This window comes from Pollachius pollachius (assembly GCF_949987615.1).
Source record: "Pollachius pollachius genome assembly, chromosome: 6".
Lineage (NCBI taxonomy): Eukaryota > Metazoa > Chordata > Actinopteri > Gadiformes > Gadidae > Pollachius > Pollachius pollachius.
Window position 1 is genome coordinate 16,586,822 of NC_136939.1, and position 23,262 is coordinate 16,610,083.

At 42.7% G+C, this 23,262-nt stretch overlaps 1 protein-coding gene across 1 annotated transcript in view; it reads left to right on the forward strand.

Annotated features, from left to right (window-relative positions):
• Positions 1-23,262, forward strand: part of jade2 (jade family PHD finger 2) — a 112,820-nt gene that overhangs the window by 78,809 nt on the left and 10,749 nt on the right. The window contains 1 exon segment of the mRNA XM_079738686.1: positions 11,953-12,070. Within this exon segment, the coding sequence (XP_079594812.1) occupies positions 11,953-12,070 (118 nt within the window).

Here is a 23,262-nt window from a genome sequence, read left to right on the forward strand (position 1 = left end):
GCTAGCATGGTTCCACTGCTATATACAGTTAGGCCTGGTGATGTCACTGACATGGTCTTTATACCTAGAAAAAAATCTTATATCTAATGGCTGTTTGTGCTCACGTTTGTATTCAATGACACAGTCCCCATAATATTCAGCTTGTGCTTTCGTATGAACAGACAAATAAATTCAATGCAGTTATTGAATGGCGCGGGAGTGTTGGGCATCAACATGTATTCTGTCAGACGGCAACCATGTGGTGTAACTGGGCGGCTCAGACACCCATATCCAACCTCTCCCTTACAATGTTTTTACGGTCAATCAAATATGTAGCATTGTGTTCGACCTTGTTACACACAGAACAGAACCACTTTTTCTTTTAAAGTTTGATAATGAGGAAGCCTACGTCTCCAGTGTAGTTGCCTTTCATCCAAATGTTTAACCTCACCCTAACCAACAGCACGTTGTGACTCCACTGAAATAGTACAAGCATCAATTACAGATTGAGTTTCAAAATGTCGTCTTGTATTCCTTGGTTGACCCATTTTCACATTTAAGGGGATAGGCCGAGATATCTGTGTAAATGTTTGCCAATTTACACGAGGAGTTTAATTCCAACTTCATCATGTTGAGTTTGCTTGGTAAGCATTTTCTCTCCATTAGCTGCTCCGCTGGCTCCAGAATAAGAGCAGCCTAGCTCCGGTTCATGTTTCATAACTTTCCTAAGATTTTCATTGTGTTCCTTATTTAAAACAGTAACAACGCAACATGTAGTTGTCATAAAACACATTATATTATCAGCTGCTTCTGACTTGGTAGTCTACGCAGAGGGTCAACTTTCAGGTTACTTGCACACTTTTTGAATAAGCGACTAATCTGATAACATTGGAAATCTCTGTATAGGTATTAGGAATGTATTCACCTCATGGGAACAGGAGCTAGGCTACTATAACCCTCCAAGTCAATGGAAGCGGCTAACGGAACTCAAATGCTAACCCAGCAGCCCCTCTTCTGGACAATGAGGTACTTGGAATCTGACAACCTGTCTGAATCTTTAGACACTTGTGTGTGTGTGTGTGTGTGTGCTTGTGCGTGTCTGCCACACATGTTTTATAATAATGGCTGTTTTTCTGGAGAGTTGCCTTTGCCCTCTGTAGTGTGTTGTCTGTCTTTGTGTGTACTGCAATGTCACGTAGCTAAGCTTACCGATCGTAAATGGTTTGCTGTTGCTGTGGTGTGACTATGAATGTGTATGTGTGTGTGTTTGGATTGGGGATTCTGGGGGCTGGTGTGGGGTAGGACCCCCTCCCCACCACCATAACCACAGTCTTTGAAGCTCTGCCAAAGGAAGCAATTTCACTCCACTGTCACCCCTGCTTCACTGGGCTCTGAGTTCACTACCCCCCTGCCCCCCCCCCCCCACACACACACACACACACACACACACACACACACACACACACACACACACACACACACACATCCATCACCTCCACCCCACCACTTTCACCACCAATCAGGAGGTAGCACAATGCAGACATGTGTGGCTCACCGATTGGGTGTTTTTTTCCGTCCTTGCTTCCACAGTGTGTGTGTTTGCGATAATCACACTTGTGCATCTGTGCAGCAGCAAAGGTGTTTGAGGTGTGTGGGGGAAATTGGGTTTGAATTACAGGTGGGTGATTCTTTCGATTTAATTGATTAATAAGCTTTTTTGCCTTCCTACGGTATGTGAATTTTCTTTTTCTCTTCTTGGCCTTAAAGAGCAGATGAACCCGCTGTTTCAGCTGGGATTAGAACACTATTAAAAAAATTATGTGATGCATATATGTACCGAACACTGGCTTCATACCGTGAAGCCTAACCAAAAAGAAAGAAAAAAAAGAAATGGCTGCTCAGATGGAGCTCCACACATCAACAATCACCATAGCATTATATTTGAAGTCTCCGGGAAGACTCACTCTCTCTCGGATGCGAACATCAAAATCAACGGCTTTCCATAACGGCATGTCGTGACGTGGAACAAGCACTTCGGCGTCGTGAAAAAACGTTCCCTGCTTTCAAAGCAAGAATGCAACGTTCACAGCGTGCTTTGGTGAAATTTTGCTCTTGTTGGCATTAAATTAAGGTCCTATTTCAGTTACAGTGATAGAAAAAAAAATCGTCCGATACGATACACATAAAAAATGCAAATATCGGCCGATTATATCAGTCGATCACTAGTATAAAGAGCTTTGAAAATCATCTTAAAGGTGACAGAATAACGCTATAACACTAATAAGGCTGGGGGAAAGAGGTCCATGATGACTTGTTGGCTGAGGGCTGAGCAGTAAGACACATCCATGGGTGTTGCCCGGCTGCTGCAGAGTTTCAGAACATGTGATTTGTGTGACATCCAGCAAGCAAACATAGGTGTCGAAGGATAAGAGAGATGGGAAGTTAGCCCAAGGTACATGTGAGTGGAAGGAGGAGGACTGAAGGAAGATATTGGCAGGCAGGCATGCCTCTGATAAACACTGCTGCTGGTCTGCATTAACAGCCTCCACTCAGAGCCCTTTGAGCCTTAGAGGTAATATTGAAGATGGAATCGCTCGGTAGCTCGTTCAGCGCCTCAAGGTAAAGCATCAGGCCTCCCTGGAGGACGGTGTGTAATGTATATTCATCATCACTCATTATGATGGGAGATATGCCTCTTACACAAGGTAATGCATGTACTTCAGGTCAGAACACATGTACTTATTCAACAGGCATCATCTCTCCCTCTCTCTCTTGCTCTTGCTCTCCCCACACAGAGCTGCAGCCCGTGGCCTGGCATAAAGCCACGGTTGGTGTTATGCAACAAGGAGGGTCAAAGAAGGGCCAGAGAGAGAGAGAGAGAGAACATTAGAGCGAGGAGGGCCAGGAGACTGGTCCTAATGCTTTATAATGCCGTATTTGATCAAAACCAAGACTTCAACATTATTTGAATATAAAAAAGATGAATTCATGACGGTTTGTTTGGGTATGGGTGTCAGGTTCTCAACATGCAAATTGTTTAGCGTGCCAGAATTCAACCTGTAAAAAAAGCCAATGAAAGAATCTCAATGCTGCCTGTTTCCATGAGCAACGTGCTGCTGGCCACCTGGCCGGCCTCATAGCCAAGGTGTTTCTTCTTGGGAGTAACTCTCCAGCTTTGGCCTGTGGTCTAGACTCTCTTCATCGGAGGTCAGGGGTCGTCAGTGAGGCAAGGTTACCCTTCAGGTTGGGATTACTTCATGGGTCTCCTGTTTGAACCACCTGGCAAAGTGCTCTGCTTCAGGTCTGGTAGTCTGGTCTTGACTCTGAAACTGGTCGTCTCACAGGTGTACCGTCATTGACCGGTCGCTGGTGGTGTGATCGCAGGGGGAGGTCTGCGTTCCAGTAGCCCCCATCATAGTCAATTGGAAGTGCCTTGCATGTTAAGAACATAAACCATTGCAACAAACTATTTTGGATTTTAGTTTATATCCAGTATATACATATAGGATGTATACATAAATATACATATATAAATACTGTATACACTTTTTTATTACAACTTGATTCAATGACATTTTAACATATTACCAATACTACCTTGTTTGTCTATAGTGTTCATGCAGAATAACATTGTGTTCTATCATGCTGATCCCAGTTCTCACTCACTTGGTTTTGCTCTCTGCAAGAGATTGTAAGAACACTAATTCCATAGCACTTAAATAACTAATTATACTACAAGTCTGATAGTGAAATACCCACTCCTGCAGTCTGCTGTACCTGGCTGGTGAGTTTAGTGGTCTGGAGGGGCAATGCAGCTCCCTCTGCACTTTTAAAGACAGACTATTGTCATCTTTCCCTTGTTAGCTTTTCCGATCCCATTATTCGCCTCTTCAATAAAATATGGGATCCATAAACTAATTGAATCAATTCTGTTTATTATTTATGAATTATTCTGTTCCACCCTAATGTCATCAACATAACTTCCTTCTCTACCATCTGAACAACGTTAACGAGATGACTCTATTTTGGCTGCGCCTGCAGGCTTAACCTTTTCACCGAATAAGATCACAGTGCATTACCTCTCCACCCTTACAAAAGCTTCCCACTGGCTCACTCCTCAGAATCTACTCAAATTCTAAGGATCTAAAGCTTATTCCTTCCATGCATGTGATCTCTTGTTAATAACCTATTCTACATGGAATTGCATTGCTCCGCAGAAGTGAGCTATCAAGACACTCTGCTATCTCACATTGTCTCTACACTCGTCTCCAGCGGACTGGCCTGGAGAATTTGAGGCTTTATGTTATGCTGTGGCTTTTGATTTTATATTAGTTATACCACGTATTGAAACATATCATAACAGACGGAGTAGGGAATGAAATACTGGCTCCAACGATATGTGGAGCAAAAAAAGGGATTGCATCTCGAGTAGTGTACTCAAGGAGCTGTTGCACCATTGAAGATACATTGGAGGAAAGTCTTTAAGAGAAGGCCCACATCAAGTTTATAGTTGTTTTCTTATTCACAGTGGCTCGAACACTTTCCTGAAAGATAGGATATTTCCAAAAGCAATATTGTGTTGTGTATTTTCTTTTTACGGTCCAGACACGAGTGAATTTACTGCTGAAGAGCCAATTCCACTCAACTTGAGCCTTCCTGGCTGGAGAAACAGCTGGCAGGTTGCTGTTGTTTAATGAATCAGAGCAAGCTTTCAGCATCAAACAGTAAATAATGTTTCAAAACAGGTTAGTTTGAACATCAACGGTACACGCACAAAAATGATGATGTGCATATTCAAGTTTATGTTTGTATCCGGTAAGTCTTTAGACTCTAATCATATAAAGACATGATGAAGGTTGAGCTGAGTTTTCTTTATTAAATGGCCGACGGCCCAGGGTCCTAAGACCCTTCTGGCGCCCCCCAGGTCTTCCTTCTGTCCCCGTTCGTATTGGTTCCCCCAGTCTTAAACTTGATTCCCCCACAGTTCACAACGGTTGGCTCCATTGTGTTCTCATCCTCCCCTTCTGCTTCTTTGTCTCCCCCTCTTGCCTCACACCGGCGTCCAGCCACTCTCACCACTTTTTGACTTCTCTTCACCTGTCGCCAGTCACCGTGCCCCACCAACTTCCCTTACTCTCTCTCTGTGTCCCTGTGTCTCTCCCTCCTTCTCTCTCTCGCTCTTGCTCTTCCTTACTCTCTTCTTTCCTCCCTATTGGTGTGTGTGTGTGTGTGTGTGTGTGTGTGCACGTGAGTATCCCTACTACCCCGCTGTCTCTCTGATACAGGCTCTGTGAGATGAAATAAATATGAGGCAGGAGCCACATAAATATTTATAGCTTCTACGGCCGTATAATTTTGTGGAGGCAATGCAAGTCCTGTCACTGTGTGTATGTGTGTGTGTGTGTAACTGTGTGCGTAACCATGTGCGTGCATGGTTTCACCCTCTTGGCCAATGCAGTGACTTGGGCCAGTATGTTAATGTGTTAGTAAATAAATAATATATTTGCTGATATATCTTAAACTTATATTAAGACGTTACATTATAGTTACCATAGTGCCAATGATGGCACTGCTGGACCTCTGCATAGCCAACACACACTTGTGCACACCTATTCACATCCACACACATTGCTTATGTGTATGGATGAGCCCTCACATGTTGGCTTGGTATTATATAATTTTACTTTGACCTACATGTGTGCAAATCACATACAGGAGGCATTAAGAAGTGCATGAGGTCTTTCATGTATAAAGAACGATAGTTTATCAATCTCAATGTCACTTTTTAGTATGGTAGAAGGTTTGATGTTAAAATAAAAGGCAGCTCTGAGTGTCTATCTCTCCTTCCATCTTAACTGTACCTGACAGTAAGATGATCCACATCACTCTACTGCTGTATGCAGTGGGAGGCGTGGAGGGGGGCTTTTGCCCCATCTGTGTCGACTTGTATATATTTTCATACATTTGTCTACCACCTGCCAGCACGGTAGTAACACACACACACACACACACACACACACACACACACACACACACACACACACACACACACACACACACACACACACACACACACACACACACACACACATGCACACGCACACACCAGACCAACAGTTACTGGGTTGCCCAGTGATATGGCTGATCAATAAGTAATGGCAGTAGCGTTATGAGGACCTGGGTTGACCGGGGCCTTAATATTTAATGGTAAGAGCTCTCCATAGCAGACCAAAGCCAGACCAGACACTGAGGGAAGTCACCTGTAAAACATCTACTGAACTGCAATTATAGCCACTTAGCTACATTATCGCCTTTAAGAGTCACAGGGACGATTATTTTAAAATATGCAAGCTGTGTGTGTGTGTGTGTGTGTGTGTGTGTGTGTGTGTGTGTGTGTGTGTGTGTGTATGTACATGTATATACATTCATTCTCAATGAGGGAGTGAAGGAGCAGCAACTTTTTGTTGGATGGCAACTAGCAATTACAGGAGCCAATCACGTGTCTCAAACTATTGTGCACAGGAAGAATTGTGGACGAGACGCGCCGTCATTAACTTCAGTCACTGACGCAATTAATGTCTGTCCTGCATTGAAGGTAATTCCTCTTTAAATCGATAGAGGTAGGCTACACTGAACCATTAACATACAGCCTGTTTCATTAAACTGGGTTATAGGATTAACCAGCATGCATCTCTCTTGAGAGCGGGCTTCACTCGCCCCGTCTGTGGGTTTTGAGGTTTGCGTGAGGGTAGACTTGAAATTGTACTTGCTTCCTTTCCTACTCGGTTCTTTATGTTGTTTAATAGTTTAATTGTTGTTTTGGCTCAATTGATTCGTCCCAGAGATGCATTGATTCACTTGTTTCCGTGTTGGCCAAACTCCTTAAATAAATCCTCCAAAATATTGGATGAAGAGTGAATGCAACCTTTGACTTAGACTGACATTTGTGAGCTTTTTTTGGAAATAAAATCAGGATGTGGGAAGCAACTGGTTTTTAAATCACCAAATGTCTTTCTAATCATCGTTTTAATTACCCTGAGATGTGATTTCAGTATGTTGGTACATGCGTGACTTGTGTAGGTCCCTGGAATGTTTTTTTGTCTGTTGTTTTGTGTCAATGTTGGAAAAAAGGTTGGACATACTACATTGTGTTACTTCATTTCCAATAAAATACATTTGCAGAAAGCTAGCATATTTTATCCACTCCCTTGTTGATGAGAGTATTAAAAACTGTCCTACGGTGCATTTTGAACAGATAAAAAAATGGGTGATTAATCGCGATTAATGATGGAGTAAATGCAGTATATATATATATATGTGTATATATATATATCCAGCATTGACCTTTAATAAGGAGTTGTAAGTACAAATTAAGCCCACACTCCCAAATTGCAAAGACATTGACTTTAAAACAAACTCAAACCCCCACACACAGGTAAGGTAAGGTAAAGCAGGAAATGCAGAGTTGGTCAGGCTTTGTGAAGCTATTTTGTGGTTGTGAACAGCTAGAATCGCATCACTGCATCATCTTTTATGGTGCTGCAAGCAGTGCCAAGTGGACCTCTCCAGAGTAGTGGGGCTCTTCTGGGCTGTTGCCAATGTTTACCACTAGAACAATATTGTTCTACTGGGCAGCTGACTGGGATGTGAAGAGGAGTGCCTTCATGAAGAAAGAGTTTCTTATTGAATAAGAAGGCAGCCATGTTGCTGGATAAGCAGTGTGAATCTAATGAGCACATCATTCACCCACAGCTCAGATGTGTGTGTATGTTGTGAAGCATGCCAGGAGACATGGGTGCTGCATGCAGGCCTGGCTCTATTCACCACACCGTGGTTAACCCACTGTCAATAGCAGAGACGCAGACAATTTAATCCCTTTCCCAGAGTCCTGTTGTGTTTGCTGACATGAAACACTTTGTCCAATAAAACCTGAGTCCGTAGCAGGCCAGGGGGCTTTGGAGTAATAGGATTTTGATAACCTGGATTTGATCTTTAAATATTTGCTATCTTGCACGGTGTACATACTGCCTCTCATTTTAATTAAATTGTGTGTGTGTGTGTCCATGTGTGTCCGTGTCCCTTTTTTTTGGCTCTTAATTTAGTCTCTCTTTATCTCTATTTTCCTCTTTCTTTCTTAGGTTCTGTCTTCCACACAAACCCCCCCCACACACACACACAACACAACCAACCACATCAGCCCAAACCCCTAATGTGGGAGCTCTGATTGGATAGTAATGTTGCCATGGTATCCTAGCGGGTGCTGGTGATGTCAGTGGCACACAAATATACAAACTAATAAATCATAAAGGGTGGGGGGTTGGCTGAGTTGAACCACTTTGTGCTTTTTACAGTATACTATGTGATGACTACCATGGTGTGTGTGCACATTTGAATTGCTGTGTGTGTGTGTGTGTGTGTGTGTGTGTGTGTGTGTGTGTGTGTGTGTGTGTATGTGTGTGTGTGTGTGTGTGTGTTGGCGGATGTGATTCCCAGTTGGGGACCTGGAAGCTTAACTCCAGCGTTTCCAGCTGCTGGAGACACAGACCACCGTCTGCCTGCTTGTCTGTCTGACCCACTTTCAACCCCCCTCAACACCCTCTCTTTCTCCTTTTATCTCCCATGTCTCCTTCCCCCTTTCTCTTCCTGGTTGTCCCCTGTGCTTCTTTTGATTGGCTGGGCAGGGCTTCTTTGGCAGGCTGGTGTTGTCAGTTGACAAGCCATGGCATCTCTCCCTGCTCCCTCAGGCAAATTTCTCTTCTTTTTTTATCCCCTGTTTTGTTCTTTTTATGGCCCACCTCCCTTCTTCACTCCCTGCCCTCCCCCCTTTTGTCTCTGTCTCATCCCCATGTTATCCATCGTCTTTTTCATTTCTGATCCGTTTTCTGTTTGTTTGTTTTATTGTCTGCGTTAGACCTTTATGTCTACATACCAGTATACTGTTTATCGGTCAGTCTCCTTATCTTAGTTAATCCAAAGAAATGTCTCATCTAGTAGCCAAAAATTTTGTAGGTCTATGTTTTATATTCAATGCTATATGAATCACAAGCCTGTCTAGGTCTACATTTCGGATGTCTTCTCTCTCTGGAGGTCTTTGTTATTGTCTGAGCCGTGTATGCACTCTTCATCTCTTAGCCTGGAAAGCCTCCTCATTTAACCATAAAGCCCAGCTTATTGCTTCATTCAATGCAGTACTGCTGTACTGTGGTCTTAATTAGATGTCTGATCATGGCCCAGGTCTGCTCTATTGTTTTCTCCCTGCAGACTAGACTATGGCATTATCACAAAATCCCCATAGTAATATATTCAGTTAATTATAAAACATCTTTAATCACCTGATCGTTCACCAAGTCATTAGTTTCAGGCAAAGTCACGATACAGTCACTGGTAAAAGGTACCTAAAGATCTCCCTTCACCTAAAGTCCCTTTGTTGATACTCTTGCATTTGGTATTCTAACAGATGTACGCGTCAAAAATCAGTTTTGGTTTCTTTAACCGTGTGGGTATGTCTTTTATGATCTTGATCATTTTGTTAGGGTTAGAAAAAAGATCCAGCCTGCTGAGACCTTATTGATGTTTCGAGTTCCCATTGTGTTTCTATCTGTAGGTCAGTCTGGCTTCGACCCCGTTGAAAGCCTTTCCAAAAGTGTCAAAGGGTTAGGACCAATCAGCTCTGGTGATGGAGGTTCAGTCCATGACGTAGCGAGGAGCGCCACAGCCCACAGAATAAGCTTACAAAATGGCGGCGACCAAAGTTTTTCTATTCAAAATTGACTGGATAACGATATTAAAAGATGAACAGAGATCTGCACAGAAGGCTTTTCTCAGCGGTGACACACTCACGCACGCCTTGAGCGGTCAGAGGAGCATCTGCTGTCATCAACAACTAATTAGCACAGGTGTCTGGCACAAGAGTTGTCTCTGTGTGTGTGTCTGTGCTAGTGTCTGTGTGTGCGTCTGGGTTTATCCGTGAATAGACAAAACCTCATGAAGCCATTTAGATGAATGGGTCAATGGATGCAATGATCTTTTACAAAAATAAGCAATTGATGTCATTGACTGAATAAGGGACAAAATATATCAATCGATGGATATGTACTAACTGACTATTTATTGACCATATGTCAGCAGCATGTTTCAATATGCATGGTTGATGGCTGGATGGATGGTTTGATTATAAGAGCAATTACTGATGGATGGATGAGTAAATGGCTCAGTAACAGTGGAATTGTTGAAGACTATTAAGGGGAGGAGTGTGATTTGTAATATGATTTGAATCAATCTATGAACAGTGTTAATCACTGTTCATAGATTAAGATGATTTTAAATAGAACTATCTGTAGATGATGATAAAATAACATTCTGAGTGCCAGATTCTAGATGGATTCTAGAGGGTTAAAGAAAACTGGCTGATCCTTGTGTGTGTGTGTGTGTGTGTGTGTGTTGAAAATAAACTAATAAAACACAATGGGCTTCCGGCACAAAATAAATGACACAAACTCAAAGCAATATCACACTGTTCCAGTGGGGTAGGTAAACCTGTGTCTCTTTAAGATGAGATACAAACAATCAGACTGGTTACAGGAGCAAAGTCTACCTGCCACCAGATAGGTCCATAGGATAAACACATTAATAATCACAAAAATGCGCAATATCTCCTCATCCACATTTAATTAAATGCATATTTTCCCTAAGAAATGAATTGTACTCGTTCATAGAACAAGCATTTTCCTGCACATTCTTTCCACCATGCACTTTTTTTTCAAACACTGCTCAATAAATATACTATTACATTACTTCTTGTTCTATTTACTATTTCACCGATTTTTAAATCATTGTGTGTGCAGTATTATGTGCTTTTTAACTATTGATTTATACAGCACAACTCTGTGTGTTCTTGATGCTCAACCTGTTTCAACATAAAAGCCATATTTACACACACTTTTAATAGGAGGGGCAGGGTTGGGTTTATGGTGTCTGCTTGTGTTCATCACTATTAAAGTACAGCGTAGGATTCCATTTTTATTGATCCTCTTTAAAGAAAGGTGTATGTGGGCGGGCGTGCACATGTGTTGTGCACATGTGGGCACAACACCCTCGAATGGGGTACGTCCTCTAGGTTATTATTAATGTCTTATCCTTTCTTTTTATCCTTCCTCCCCGCCGTTGTCACCTTGTGTCTATCTGAGTCTGTACTTCTGTGGTCTTTCCACCTTCTGCTTCTTCTCTCATGCTTCCCATCATCTTCGTTTGCGCCGCAATTGCCCATCTGTATGTCTGCGGGGCTCAAAACTGGTTAAAAAAATGTAAGAATATAATTATCCAGACCTCGATACACCATTATCAAGGTCCCGGGGCACATTGAACAAGACTGAACCCTTTCCATCTCTCAAGCCACTGCCACCAATGCTGTGGCCCTCTTCTGAACAAATGCACTAATGAATAGTTCTTATGAAAAGTCATTATCATAGCAATTCAAATGACAGAGACGGACATCAAAACAAATGATTATGCGCAGATTGCCTTCAACTTCAGAGATTTTGATGGTTACATCATATTAAAGGTGTGACCTTACTTCTCAGTGCACGCTAAAAAGTTTTTGTTCAATATAATGAATAGTTTCTGTCCGGGGTTGAAGATATCTAACAACACTTTTGTAATTCTTCTAAGATTATTATTTTAAGATTAATATTCATCCTCATCAAATCCTAATACTTCTCTCAGAGGTGTTCTCGCTCTGCACCTGTTTGGTTGCTCCTGGGTGGGAGAAGAAGGGTTGGGGGCTTAGTCACCTAAGGCAGGTCAAGGGGGGGCTCTTCCAGACGGTGATGAAGAGCTTACTCTGAGCCGAACCACGGGTTAATACGGGGCTTCTAGATCCCCCCCCCCCCCCCCCCCCCCCACCTGCGTGTGTGGGTCCGAGCATAAGCGTTCATGCTGACCCAGTGTGTGTTTCTCCCTGCCGGACCCGTCCAGGTGAGGAACCTGTGCTACATGGTGAGCCGGCGGGAGAAGATGAAGCACAGCCTGTGTGACCTGCAGGAGAAGATCCTGCACCTGCACATCCAACTGCTGGAGGACGAGGTGGCCGGAGGTAGGCCAGGAGAGGCTGTGTGCATGGCTGGATGTGTTCTAACCTTGTTATGGATGCTTACCTTGTTGTATGGTTGCATGTACGCAAGCTAGCTGAAGATAAATTTGGTAAACAATCGTTTGTGAGCCCATTTGTAAGTCGGCCACACTTGTTTATCTTTTACAGGTAATTTTGCAGGCTAATTCCATCAAGTTAATTGCTTAGCCTTTTGTTTAGCTGAGGATGTCTATATAACGGAGCAGGCAGGTTGGTGCGACTGAGTGTGGGCGTCTGTGTGTGCGTGCCATCACCAGCTGGTGTTCAATTTGCCGTGTTCATCACTTCTGAAGCTGAATCTTCACAGCCTAGTGTACCTACCTTCACTCACACACACACACACACACACACACACACACACACACACACACACACACACACACACACACACACACACACACACACACACACACACACACACACGTACAGGCCTACACACACACACACACACGTACAGGCCTACACACACACACACACACACACAGGCGTACACACAGGCACACACGTACACACACACACTCAGGCGTACACACAGGCACACACGTACACACACACACTCAGGCACACACGTAAACACAGACACTCAGGCACACACATACACGTACACACACACTCAGGCGTACACACACAGCCTCTGACTCGGCAGTTTGCTGCTATCAGGTAGTGGGCGCTGAAGCAGGGACTAAACAGCCATATCTATTCACACTCTCACAGGAGTTGGATTAGGGTGTGTGTGTACATGCATGCTGAGTGTGAGGAATGAGGCTGTCCGCTTTAATGACCAGCCACATTTTTCAAATCGTATACATTTCTCTTTCAACCCCCCTTACCATCTTTTCTTGTCCCTTTCTCTCTTTTTCTCTCTCAATCCCCGTCGTATTCTGTCCTTCTCCTTATCCCTCTTTCCCTTTATAGATGACATTGTATCCATCATTCATCTAAATAAGTGTATTCTTTAGTTCAAATCCACTTTTATCAGGTACTTCACACAATACTAGTAATGGACAACAGGATCAACCATTGGAAATCACACCAACAGATCACATGTGTCCACACACACACCAACAGATCACATGTATCCACACACCAACATATCACATGTGTCCACACACACCAACACATCACATGTGTCCATACACACACACAGGCCAACAGATCACATTTGTCCACACACACCGACAGATCACATGTATCCACACAAACACCAACAGATCACATGTTTCCACACACACACACCAACAGATCACATATGTTCACACACACACCAACAGACCACATGTATCCACAGACCAACATATCAGAGGGATGTGACCACACACACCAACAGATCACAGAGGGATGTGACCACACAAACTAACATATCACAGAAGGATGTAACCACATGAACCAACATATCACAGAAGAATGTGACCACATGAACCGACATATCACAGAAGGATGTAACCACATGAACCAACATATCACAGAAGGATGTGACCACACACACCAACATATCACAGAAGGATGTAACCACATGAACCAACATATCACAGAAGGATGTGACCACATGAACCAACATACCACAGAAGGATGTGACCACACACACACCAACATATCACAGAAGGATGTGACCACATGAACCAGCATATCACAGAAGGATGTGACCACATGAACCAACATATCACAGAAGGATGTGACCACATGAACCAACATACCACAGAAGGATGTGACCACACACACACCAACATATCACAGAAGGATGTGACCACATGAACCAACATATCACAGAAGGATGTGACCACATGAACCAACATATCACAGAAGGATGTGACCACTTGAACCAACATATCACAGAAGGATATGACCACATGAACCAACATATCACAGAAGGATGTGACCACACACACCAACATATCACAGAAGGATGTGACCATACACACCAACATATCACAGATGTTTGTTACCACACACACCAACATATTCTGTCAAGAAAGTATCCAAATATATATTAATATCAGGGACGGCTATCGATTAAAACATTAAATAGCAATCACATGATTTTCCAGTTAATCGCAAATAAATCACACGTTTTTAATACTCTTGTCAACATGGGAGTGGAAAAAATATGCCTGCTTTGGCAAACGTAAATTTCTTTTATCAATTAAAATCAAAAACAACATGAGTAAACCGAAACAATCCAGGGACCAATACAGCTGAAGCATTTGCCAATATGCTCAAATCCCAACTCATGGCACACCCAAGACCTAAAAACAATCTCAAGAAACACTAATTTCAAGAAGTACAGATCAAAGATTACTTGCACTTCTCAATCAATTTTAAGATTAAGTTCAAGCTGGTTGCTTCAATAATTAACATTTCACGTTTGCAATTTATGTACTTTTGATTCAACAGGGACAAATTGACACATTGGGCCCAACAGGGCTTAACATTATCTTTTTATTATATATTTATTTAAAGATAAATATAAAAAGTCTATAACATGATTACGAAGGTCTGCAGCAGAATGACTGCAGTAAACGTTATAATTACATATTCTTTTCATCAATGAGAACAATATTCTTCTTGAGGTAGGGCACTTGTCCAAAGGCCTCTGAGATTGTCGGAATCTCAGTAGTGCAAGAAAGAAAGAAAAGTGCAAGAAAGCAAACGAATAGAAACGAATAGAAGTGATTACTATTATGAAAACAAGATATGACTTGACATCATGAGTGGGCTAACTGTTAGCTACCACCATCACGCCAATGAGACTAGTCACGAATTACTGAGAGAGGCTTGAATTTACCAAGCAGATTTGCCCTTAATTAATCCATTTAGGAAATCTCACTAAAGTTTCTAAATTAGTCTGGCGGCTTTGCAGAAAGTCTCACTTTTTCAGGCTCATTTAAAATAGGATTTTGTTATTTTAAAAAAATCCTATTCGAAGTATCTTCGCCAGGGCTGAAAGTTGATGTAGCATGTCAAATGACTCTTATTATACTATAAAACAGATTTCTCTGCATTTTCAAAATTATTTTAGTAGTTGTTTGCAACATTTCCATTTAACCGTCAGGGAATTTAGTCATTGGGATCCTCCCTAGTGCTAAAAGTGAACTTCTTAGAGTGTTGTGTCTAAGTAATATGAAACACTAGCTTCTCAATCCTTTTGGTTAGCATGTGTTTAGATTGAGCTAAACAACGTTGGACACACATACACATTCACAGATATGGGAGGAGAAGGGGGAAAAGGGGAGAATGAATGAGTTCTATTGTTCCAGCAGAGGTCTTCATTTACATTCTGGCTCCAATCCATTTGTGCCAACCTGACAATGGTTAGTGCTAAGCTCTGGTGTGTGTTTGTGTGCGTGCGTGCGTGCGTGTGTGTGTGTGTGTGAACTAGGGGACATGTAAGGGTAATGGGTCAGGAAGTGACTTCAAAGAGCGAGAAAGAAAGTAAGGTAGGGAGCAGACAAGTGAAAGAAAGAAGGGAAAGTGAAAGATAAACGGGGTGGGTGGGGAAATGGGTGAGTGGAGGTAAAGAGAGTCAAAAGATGGAGTCAAGGGTATGTTGAAGGAGAGGGGCTGAGAGAAAAGCTTTCTCATGCTTCACTAACAAGCACAGGTAAGAGAATGGGGACACCGTGTATTTGTGTGAACGATGCAAACACGCATACACACGCACACACACACTTGTGCACACATATATTTACAGTCACACACACACACACACACACACACACACACACACACACATACACACACACATACACATTGATGTCCACACACAAACATCCCTCACAGTTCGCTGCACCCAAAAGTGTGGGAATTAATCACCCACTTCAAACAGACTAATCCCCAGGCACTGGCAGCTCTAAACGAGGGATGGGATGGGGGGCTGAGGGCAGTACCAGGCATTCAGCACCGCAGAGATGCTGGAAATTTGACAGCAGAGGAGAGCGGTTTGGGGCGGGGGTATTTTAGTCTGTCTTACCTGTACCGGAAATACTTTGCTATAAGTTGTGGTGCTTCAGGTTATGCAGCAAAGAGCTAGCCAGAGAGCTAGCCAGAGAGCTAGCCAAAGAGCTAGCCCGCAGGCTGACCCCATATCCTTACCACAATAGGACAAGTCATCAAAGCTCTACCGGTCATATCCATGTCATAACCACCGCAATGACACATATACTTTATTATGTTTCAACTCATTTTATATTTGAACCAAATCGGTTTCAGCTGTGTGTTTGGTTCAATATGTTGTTGAAGAGGAATAATAAGGACTGTCAAAACCTTTTATTGGGTGACAGCAGAAACCACTTCACAACCTCCAGAAAACATTCTTGTCCTCCCCAATCGCACATGCCTTAGCATCAAACCAGACTTCCCTCTATGTTTATTGTGCACATATGTCCTGTTAAGAAGACGTTTGATGGAAGGAGGCAAACGGTGCCCAGGCAGGATAGTGCAACGGAAGTGGGGTTCTGTGTTTATCATTCACTCTGACACTGTTCACCTGCACGCTTTTCAGTGTTCACCTGGACACTGTTCACCTGCACGCCTTTCAGACACTGTTCACTCTGACACTGTTCACCTGGACACTGTTCACCTCGACGCTGTTCACTCTGACACTGTTCACCTGGACGCTGTTCACCTGGACGCTGTTCACCTGGACGCTGTTCACCTGGACGCTGTTCACCTGGACGCTGTTCACCTGGACAATGTTCACCTGGACACTGTTCACCTGGACACTGTTCACTCTGACACTGTTCACCTGGACACTGTTCCTCTGACACTGTTCACTCTGACACTGTTCACCTGGACACTGTTCCTCTGACACTGTTCAATCTGACACTGTTCAATCTGACACTGTTCAATCTGACACTGTTCAATCTGACACTGTTCCTCTGACACTGTTCACCTGGACACTGTTCACTCTGACCTGACCTTGTCATTCAGCCAGTAGGTGGGACACTTCTACGGGTAAACTGCGCTTCTGAGGGTAAACAGTTGTGCACTATCCCAATTGATTAAGATGTATTTATAGCACTTCAGCTGTTAAAGTGTCACTCTCTCTGCTCTCATTCTACTACCAGTGAGAGCAACAAATCCGCTAACTTCTATACAAATATTTGAACTGTATCATTTCAGATGAAGATTCAGATTACAATAGATTGAATTATACAACATTATGATATAAATTCATATTGTAGATTTAGTTTAGTGCATCATATTTTAGATAAAAATGTATGTTATTCAGTGAATGGGTACTTGGTTGATGCAGAGGGTACATAGCAGTACCAAATATACATTGCTGCAGAAGTGCAGTGCGTTAAGGCATAACCAAAACCAATAATGCACAGCTATCTAATATGAAGTTCATTTCAGGCTCTGGTTCTTGGTTTAATATCGGAAACGTTTATGTTCAAAGCTGCACTCAGTAATAGCTGTGGGCCATCGGTGGCAGCATGGGGAACAGATTTTCTTGGGGAGCACAATGATTTAGAATGATTTAGTTATTGGACATAATAAGTTATCTGTGAATGTTTCCAGTGCGAGGCCCCATTAAGACCTCAGAACGGCAAGCTAATGTTCACAGAAATGTGTTACACCTGCCACTGCGGCTCTATGAACTGTGGATGGCCTTAAGGACCTGGACCTACGTCTCGGGTTCACAGGTACTGTGTGCACCCCAAGAGACAGCTGGTGTCCCTGATGACTGATGGGTCTACTAATGTAAGCCAATTTAACTGTGGCGGACGTCCCTTCAGAACCCTCTCAGTCAGAGTGATGGGACACGCTGATCTTCTCGCAGTCTTGACTCACCATCTTAAGGAGTCCCTGATGCATAGCCATGTATCCTCATTAAAGGAAAACCTCGGGATTTTCCTCATTGATGGATTGGATCCCTACAGAGAAAACCAACTTGTTTCTTTCGATTCCTCTTCATCACTGTCTGTCTGTGATCGTGTCTCGCTCAATGAGAAGTCTCCCCAGGGGGGAGTTGTTGCAGGAAGAGAACAGTGGGAACGTGAGTGAGAGCAGCAGAGAGGAGAGTTTGTTGTTTGACTACAGTAAGCGTAGTTCAGTGTTTTATAAACATTCGGGTAAAGGCGAGTTCGATTCTAATGACATGGAAATACCCCGCAACAACATGGTTTCAGAGCGAGAATACTCCTGGAGAGAGACTTGGTTGAACATAATAACTAACAGACCGGATCGAGCTAAAGCTAAATACACAAGTTTACGTCACTGTAGGGAACATTTTTAATAATGACATAATATAATCTGAGCCTGTCAGTGGCATAAACAAGCACTTTTAGAAGACTTACATTGACGGGCAGCTATTACCCAACATGATTATATTGGAGCCTGTTTTCACAGATTAGGGCTGTTGCGTTCTTGATCAATGCTGTACCAATCTCAACAATTGTTGTCTGCATTTGCCGTTGCAGCCAAAATGAATGGAGCATAGGGTCCATGTTGATAAATCAGGCAGCTTCCCCTATGTTGGTATGCTAGGGCCTAGTTTCTGCACATTTGAGTTTGTGTGTCTTCAATTGAAAAACAGCTTGTAGTCAAAATACTGTTACTTATGCCAATAGACAACATAGCAAAGCGTGCGTGTATGGAGACAACATACGCATGTATGGAGGGTCAAATCGGTCACAACCACGCCTCCGTGTAGACATGGATGGATTTAAATAAGGCGCACATTTGGCGTTTATGCTTTCATAACGCCGTCTTTAACACTGTTTATCCGTTTATATCGCCGTCTTTTACGCTGTTTTACCGTTTGATAACGATCAAATTAGCTTGACTATCGCAGCCAGTGATTCTGAACCTTCTTCACCCAACAATAACCAAAGTCAGACCTTACCAGTCCATACATGATCCTTCTGTCGTTCGCCGGTGTGTGTTCACTTCCCTTCACCATGCAGACGTGGTCTCCATCGGATGTTTAGGACATGTTCAATCCAGCCATCCATTATTTTCACTTCGATCGCCGCGTCTTGACCCTCTGAAGGTCTCAGTAAGCAGCGTATGGATCCATATCGCCGCACTCTGACCGCACTCTGACTGTGTTCAAACGACGATAGCCCAATCATCATTTACCTCATCAGATCAATAGCCCCGATTGTTAACCAATGTTTTATAAAAGTGAAGGCGGTCTCACTGTACTAGACCACTGCATCCATATATTTGCATTCAGTCTGATATGCATGAAGGTGGGTTAAAGCCGTATTATGAGGGGTCAAACACTAGAACAGGGCTCCTTAGCTTTAACCACCGGCTGAGGGAGGGGCTCAATCTAAGAAGCTTTTCTGATTGGACTGAATAGGTTATTTGATCACCAATTGCATCAATGGCATCATCGCAAGATCATGCTGTCATAGGCTGCGTAGGATGAGACATATGTCATTCCTATGAACATATTATAATGTATTAACAATGTATTGATAATTTAATATCAGCTCCATCCCAATGAGTAAACTCTGAGAGGCCTTCCATACGCATGCACGCCCACCAACACTGTGACTGAGTGTGTATAAGTGCCAGGTCTCTTTAAGTTCCAGTCAAGCATGTCCTACTCCATACTAAAGCAAGTATAAGTACATTTTACTGTCGGCTATTGCAGATCTCCCTAGCCATTCACCCACACACTGACACACAGTCACACTCTGATACACACGCGCTCTGACACACACGCATGCAAACTGACACACAAGCACACACTCGCAGAAACTCTAACACAAAACACACACTCTGACACACGCAAGCACACTGAAAAGCATGCACACCGACGCAAACACACTGACACACAAGCAAATACACTGACACACACACACAAGCAAGCACACTGTCACACCACAAACATGCATTCTGACACACCACACACACACTCACTCCGACACACATGCGCAGACTCACTATAAGACACACACAAACACTCCGACACATACACACAGTCTGACACACATACACATGCACTCTGAACCACACGCATTTGCACCGTGCATGCACACGCACACATTTTCTACCTCACACACACACACAGTCCAAAATGCATACTTTGTTTATGCACAGTTTACCATAATTTATGCATGAATTTATGCATTTGCAAACATAAAATACAAGCTATGACAGATCCCCCTAAACACTCAGGAACATTCAAATACCCAGACAGACACAAGCATATTACGCATGCACAAAGAGTCGCATATCAATTCATACAAACACAGTCACATATCAATAGATACACACATAGTCGCACTTCAATATACTCAATCAATCACTCACTCACACAGCAGGCACACACACACACACACATGCAACTCGACTTTCAAATGGCTCCATGCATTAACCAAAGAAGCACTTGCATGCATGCACAGTTAAACACGACTCCTGCATGGATTAATGTATGTACACACATAAACGCATGAACACACATAAACGCATGACTACACAACAGCTTGGATCACTTACCCACTGGCACCAAGGTCCTGCACCACGTCGCACTCGCTCACCTCAGGGTGTGAGCCATCACTCTGCATCACCACCCCCCCAACCCCCAAACACACCAAGGCGCCCGTGCGTGTCCGTTCGGCCAGCGGTCAGCCCTGCACTGTTTCCCATGAACCTTAAACGGACGAGGCGGTGGTATGATGGCATATCGGTGTGGCCTGTCATGTTTCTTTTCAAATGTATTTTCACTTGGTATCCACACAGTGTTCACAAGGAGAGGATGACTTAAATAAGGTGCATGCATTGCATACAAATAAATATGTGCTTTGCAAAACATAGCACATCATGAATACAGTTGAGCTGTCAATCTTCCTCTACAATCCCATTTGAATTTCATTCATTCCACCTTTTTATTAATATAATATAATCGTAGACCTATAATTATCCCTATCAGTTACATGTATTGATAATCCATAGTGGTACACTACAATCATAGACCTACAATTATCACTATCTGTTATATTATATATATATATATTTATTGATCATTAATCTCGAGTTGGTTCTACAAGCCAATGTTTACTTGCACCCTGGTACATAGTTTGCTTTTGATAACATGAAGATGTGTAGTTGTATCGCGACAGTTTAGTTTATGTTGTCAACTTTCTACGAAAAGGGTGATAGCCTATTTAGTTATTGAACAGGGAAACGAACGTGTCCAAAACACACCCACTCATCATTCCCCCCCTCTCAAAACAGCCACTCAACTATTAAACTATTGGATGAAAAAGTTAAACTCCAGTATAATTGAACATCTGAATACATAGGATATTTTGGTGAGAGGACGGAGCAAAAGCTTGTGGGTGTGGGGATATGAGATGTTCTCATGGTGTGTGTGTGTGTGTGTGTGTGCATGAGATGTTCTCATGGTGGGTGTGTGTGTGTGTGTGTGTGTGCATGAGATGTTCTCATGGTGGGTGTGTGTGTGTGTGTGTGCATGAGATGTTCTCATGGTAGGTGTGTGTGTGTGTGTGTGTGCATGAGATGTTCTCATGGTGGGTGGGTGTGTGTGTGTGTGTGCATGAGATGTTCTCATGGTGTGTGTGTGTGTGTGCATGAGATGTTCTCATGGTGTGTGTGTGTGTGTGGGGGGGGGGGGTTACCGATGTCAGTTGTGCTATTTATATATGGATGGTTTGTGTGTGTGTGTGTGTGTGTGTGTGTGTGTGTGTGTATGTTGGCTCTGGCATCCTCTTCCAAAGCCCAAGTCACGCAGTGTTTGTATTGAATTCTGTAATACAATCGCAGATACTTTTGTCAATATTGCATTGTAGGATTAGTGCAAGTTATGCGTTGACATCACTGTGTGTGTGTGTGTGTGTGTGTGTGTGTGAGTGTTTGCATACATGTGTGTGTCTATATTTACAGTTACATTGATTTACAATGCGTTTGTATGTGCAGGTCTACTTGCTGAAAGACAGAGTGACTGACAATGTTGTATGAAAACAAACACACACCAAATCCTCAAAGCCGAGATCAAAGCCTTGTTTGATCTCTGGGTTAAACCTTAAATTAGGTTGTGTTTCCGCACTACAACACCATTGTAACAGAAACCTGTTGCACTGAATACAATGTTAGGGATGTTTCATATTCAGTGGGACATTTTATGGCAGTGGCATAATAATAGTCTCGATATAGGTAGAATATTTATATAGTTTTTAAAGTTATTATGACTTCTAGGATTCTTGTGAATCATTGATGAACACAAACCACTCAACCACTCACCTATGGTTTCTGAAAAGGGGTAAAGTAAAAGAATAAATCACTTATGCATCCCCTTTTCCTCTAAGCCTTTAACATAGTTCATTGGTCTCCAGTATGCACAATATTTGTCACTAAATCAATCACTTTTTAAGTCATCTTATTTTTTAATAACCATGCAATGTGAAATCAGAGCCACATTATGTATGGCCTTTATATGTATTTAATCCTAGTGGATCAGAGCAACTAGGGAGTGTGAGATAATATTGACGCTAATCATGTGGTCGGTAGTGGGAACCGTGTGGGTTGTGTTAAACTATCATCATAAGGTCTTCTGATAAGGTTACAGTGGTGTATAATTAGTTTTATTGAGTGTCTCTGATCAAAGGAAAAATTGCAATGATAGTTGTATGTAATAAAATGACACAGTATGGTTCAAAGCTCCAGGGAACTTCCTGTAGAGGCTGTATGGCCCAGTCTGACATAGCCTCACAGTAGAAGGACAATAGCTTAGCGTCACTGAAGCTGAGTGGGACGTTGATGGAGAAGGTGTTGTTATTTAAATAAAGTACACCTACTTATTACTCAGCTCTTAGAGACTTTCTGCAGTGGGAGAGAAAACGGGAACATGAATGTTTATCTGGATTTCTACACATTCAACATAATGACAAAAGTACAATACGGTTGTTTGATTAGCCTTTGTGTGTGCATTTCTTTGCATTTTGTATGTTTATGTGCATTCAGGAAAGTGTTAACCTTCCAAGATATCATGCACATGGATCCTCTATCAACCTCGTCAAACAATAATCTATTCACATTCTGCATTTAATCCTTCCTTTCTTACTAGGAGCAGTAGTCTGCCACATAGTTGTGTGTGTGTGTGTGTGTGTGTGTGTCTGTGTGCATGTGTTTGTGCGTGTGCACACACAAAGGGTGGGTTACTGTGGTGGTCCAACGTCCTG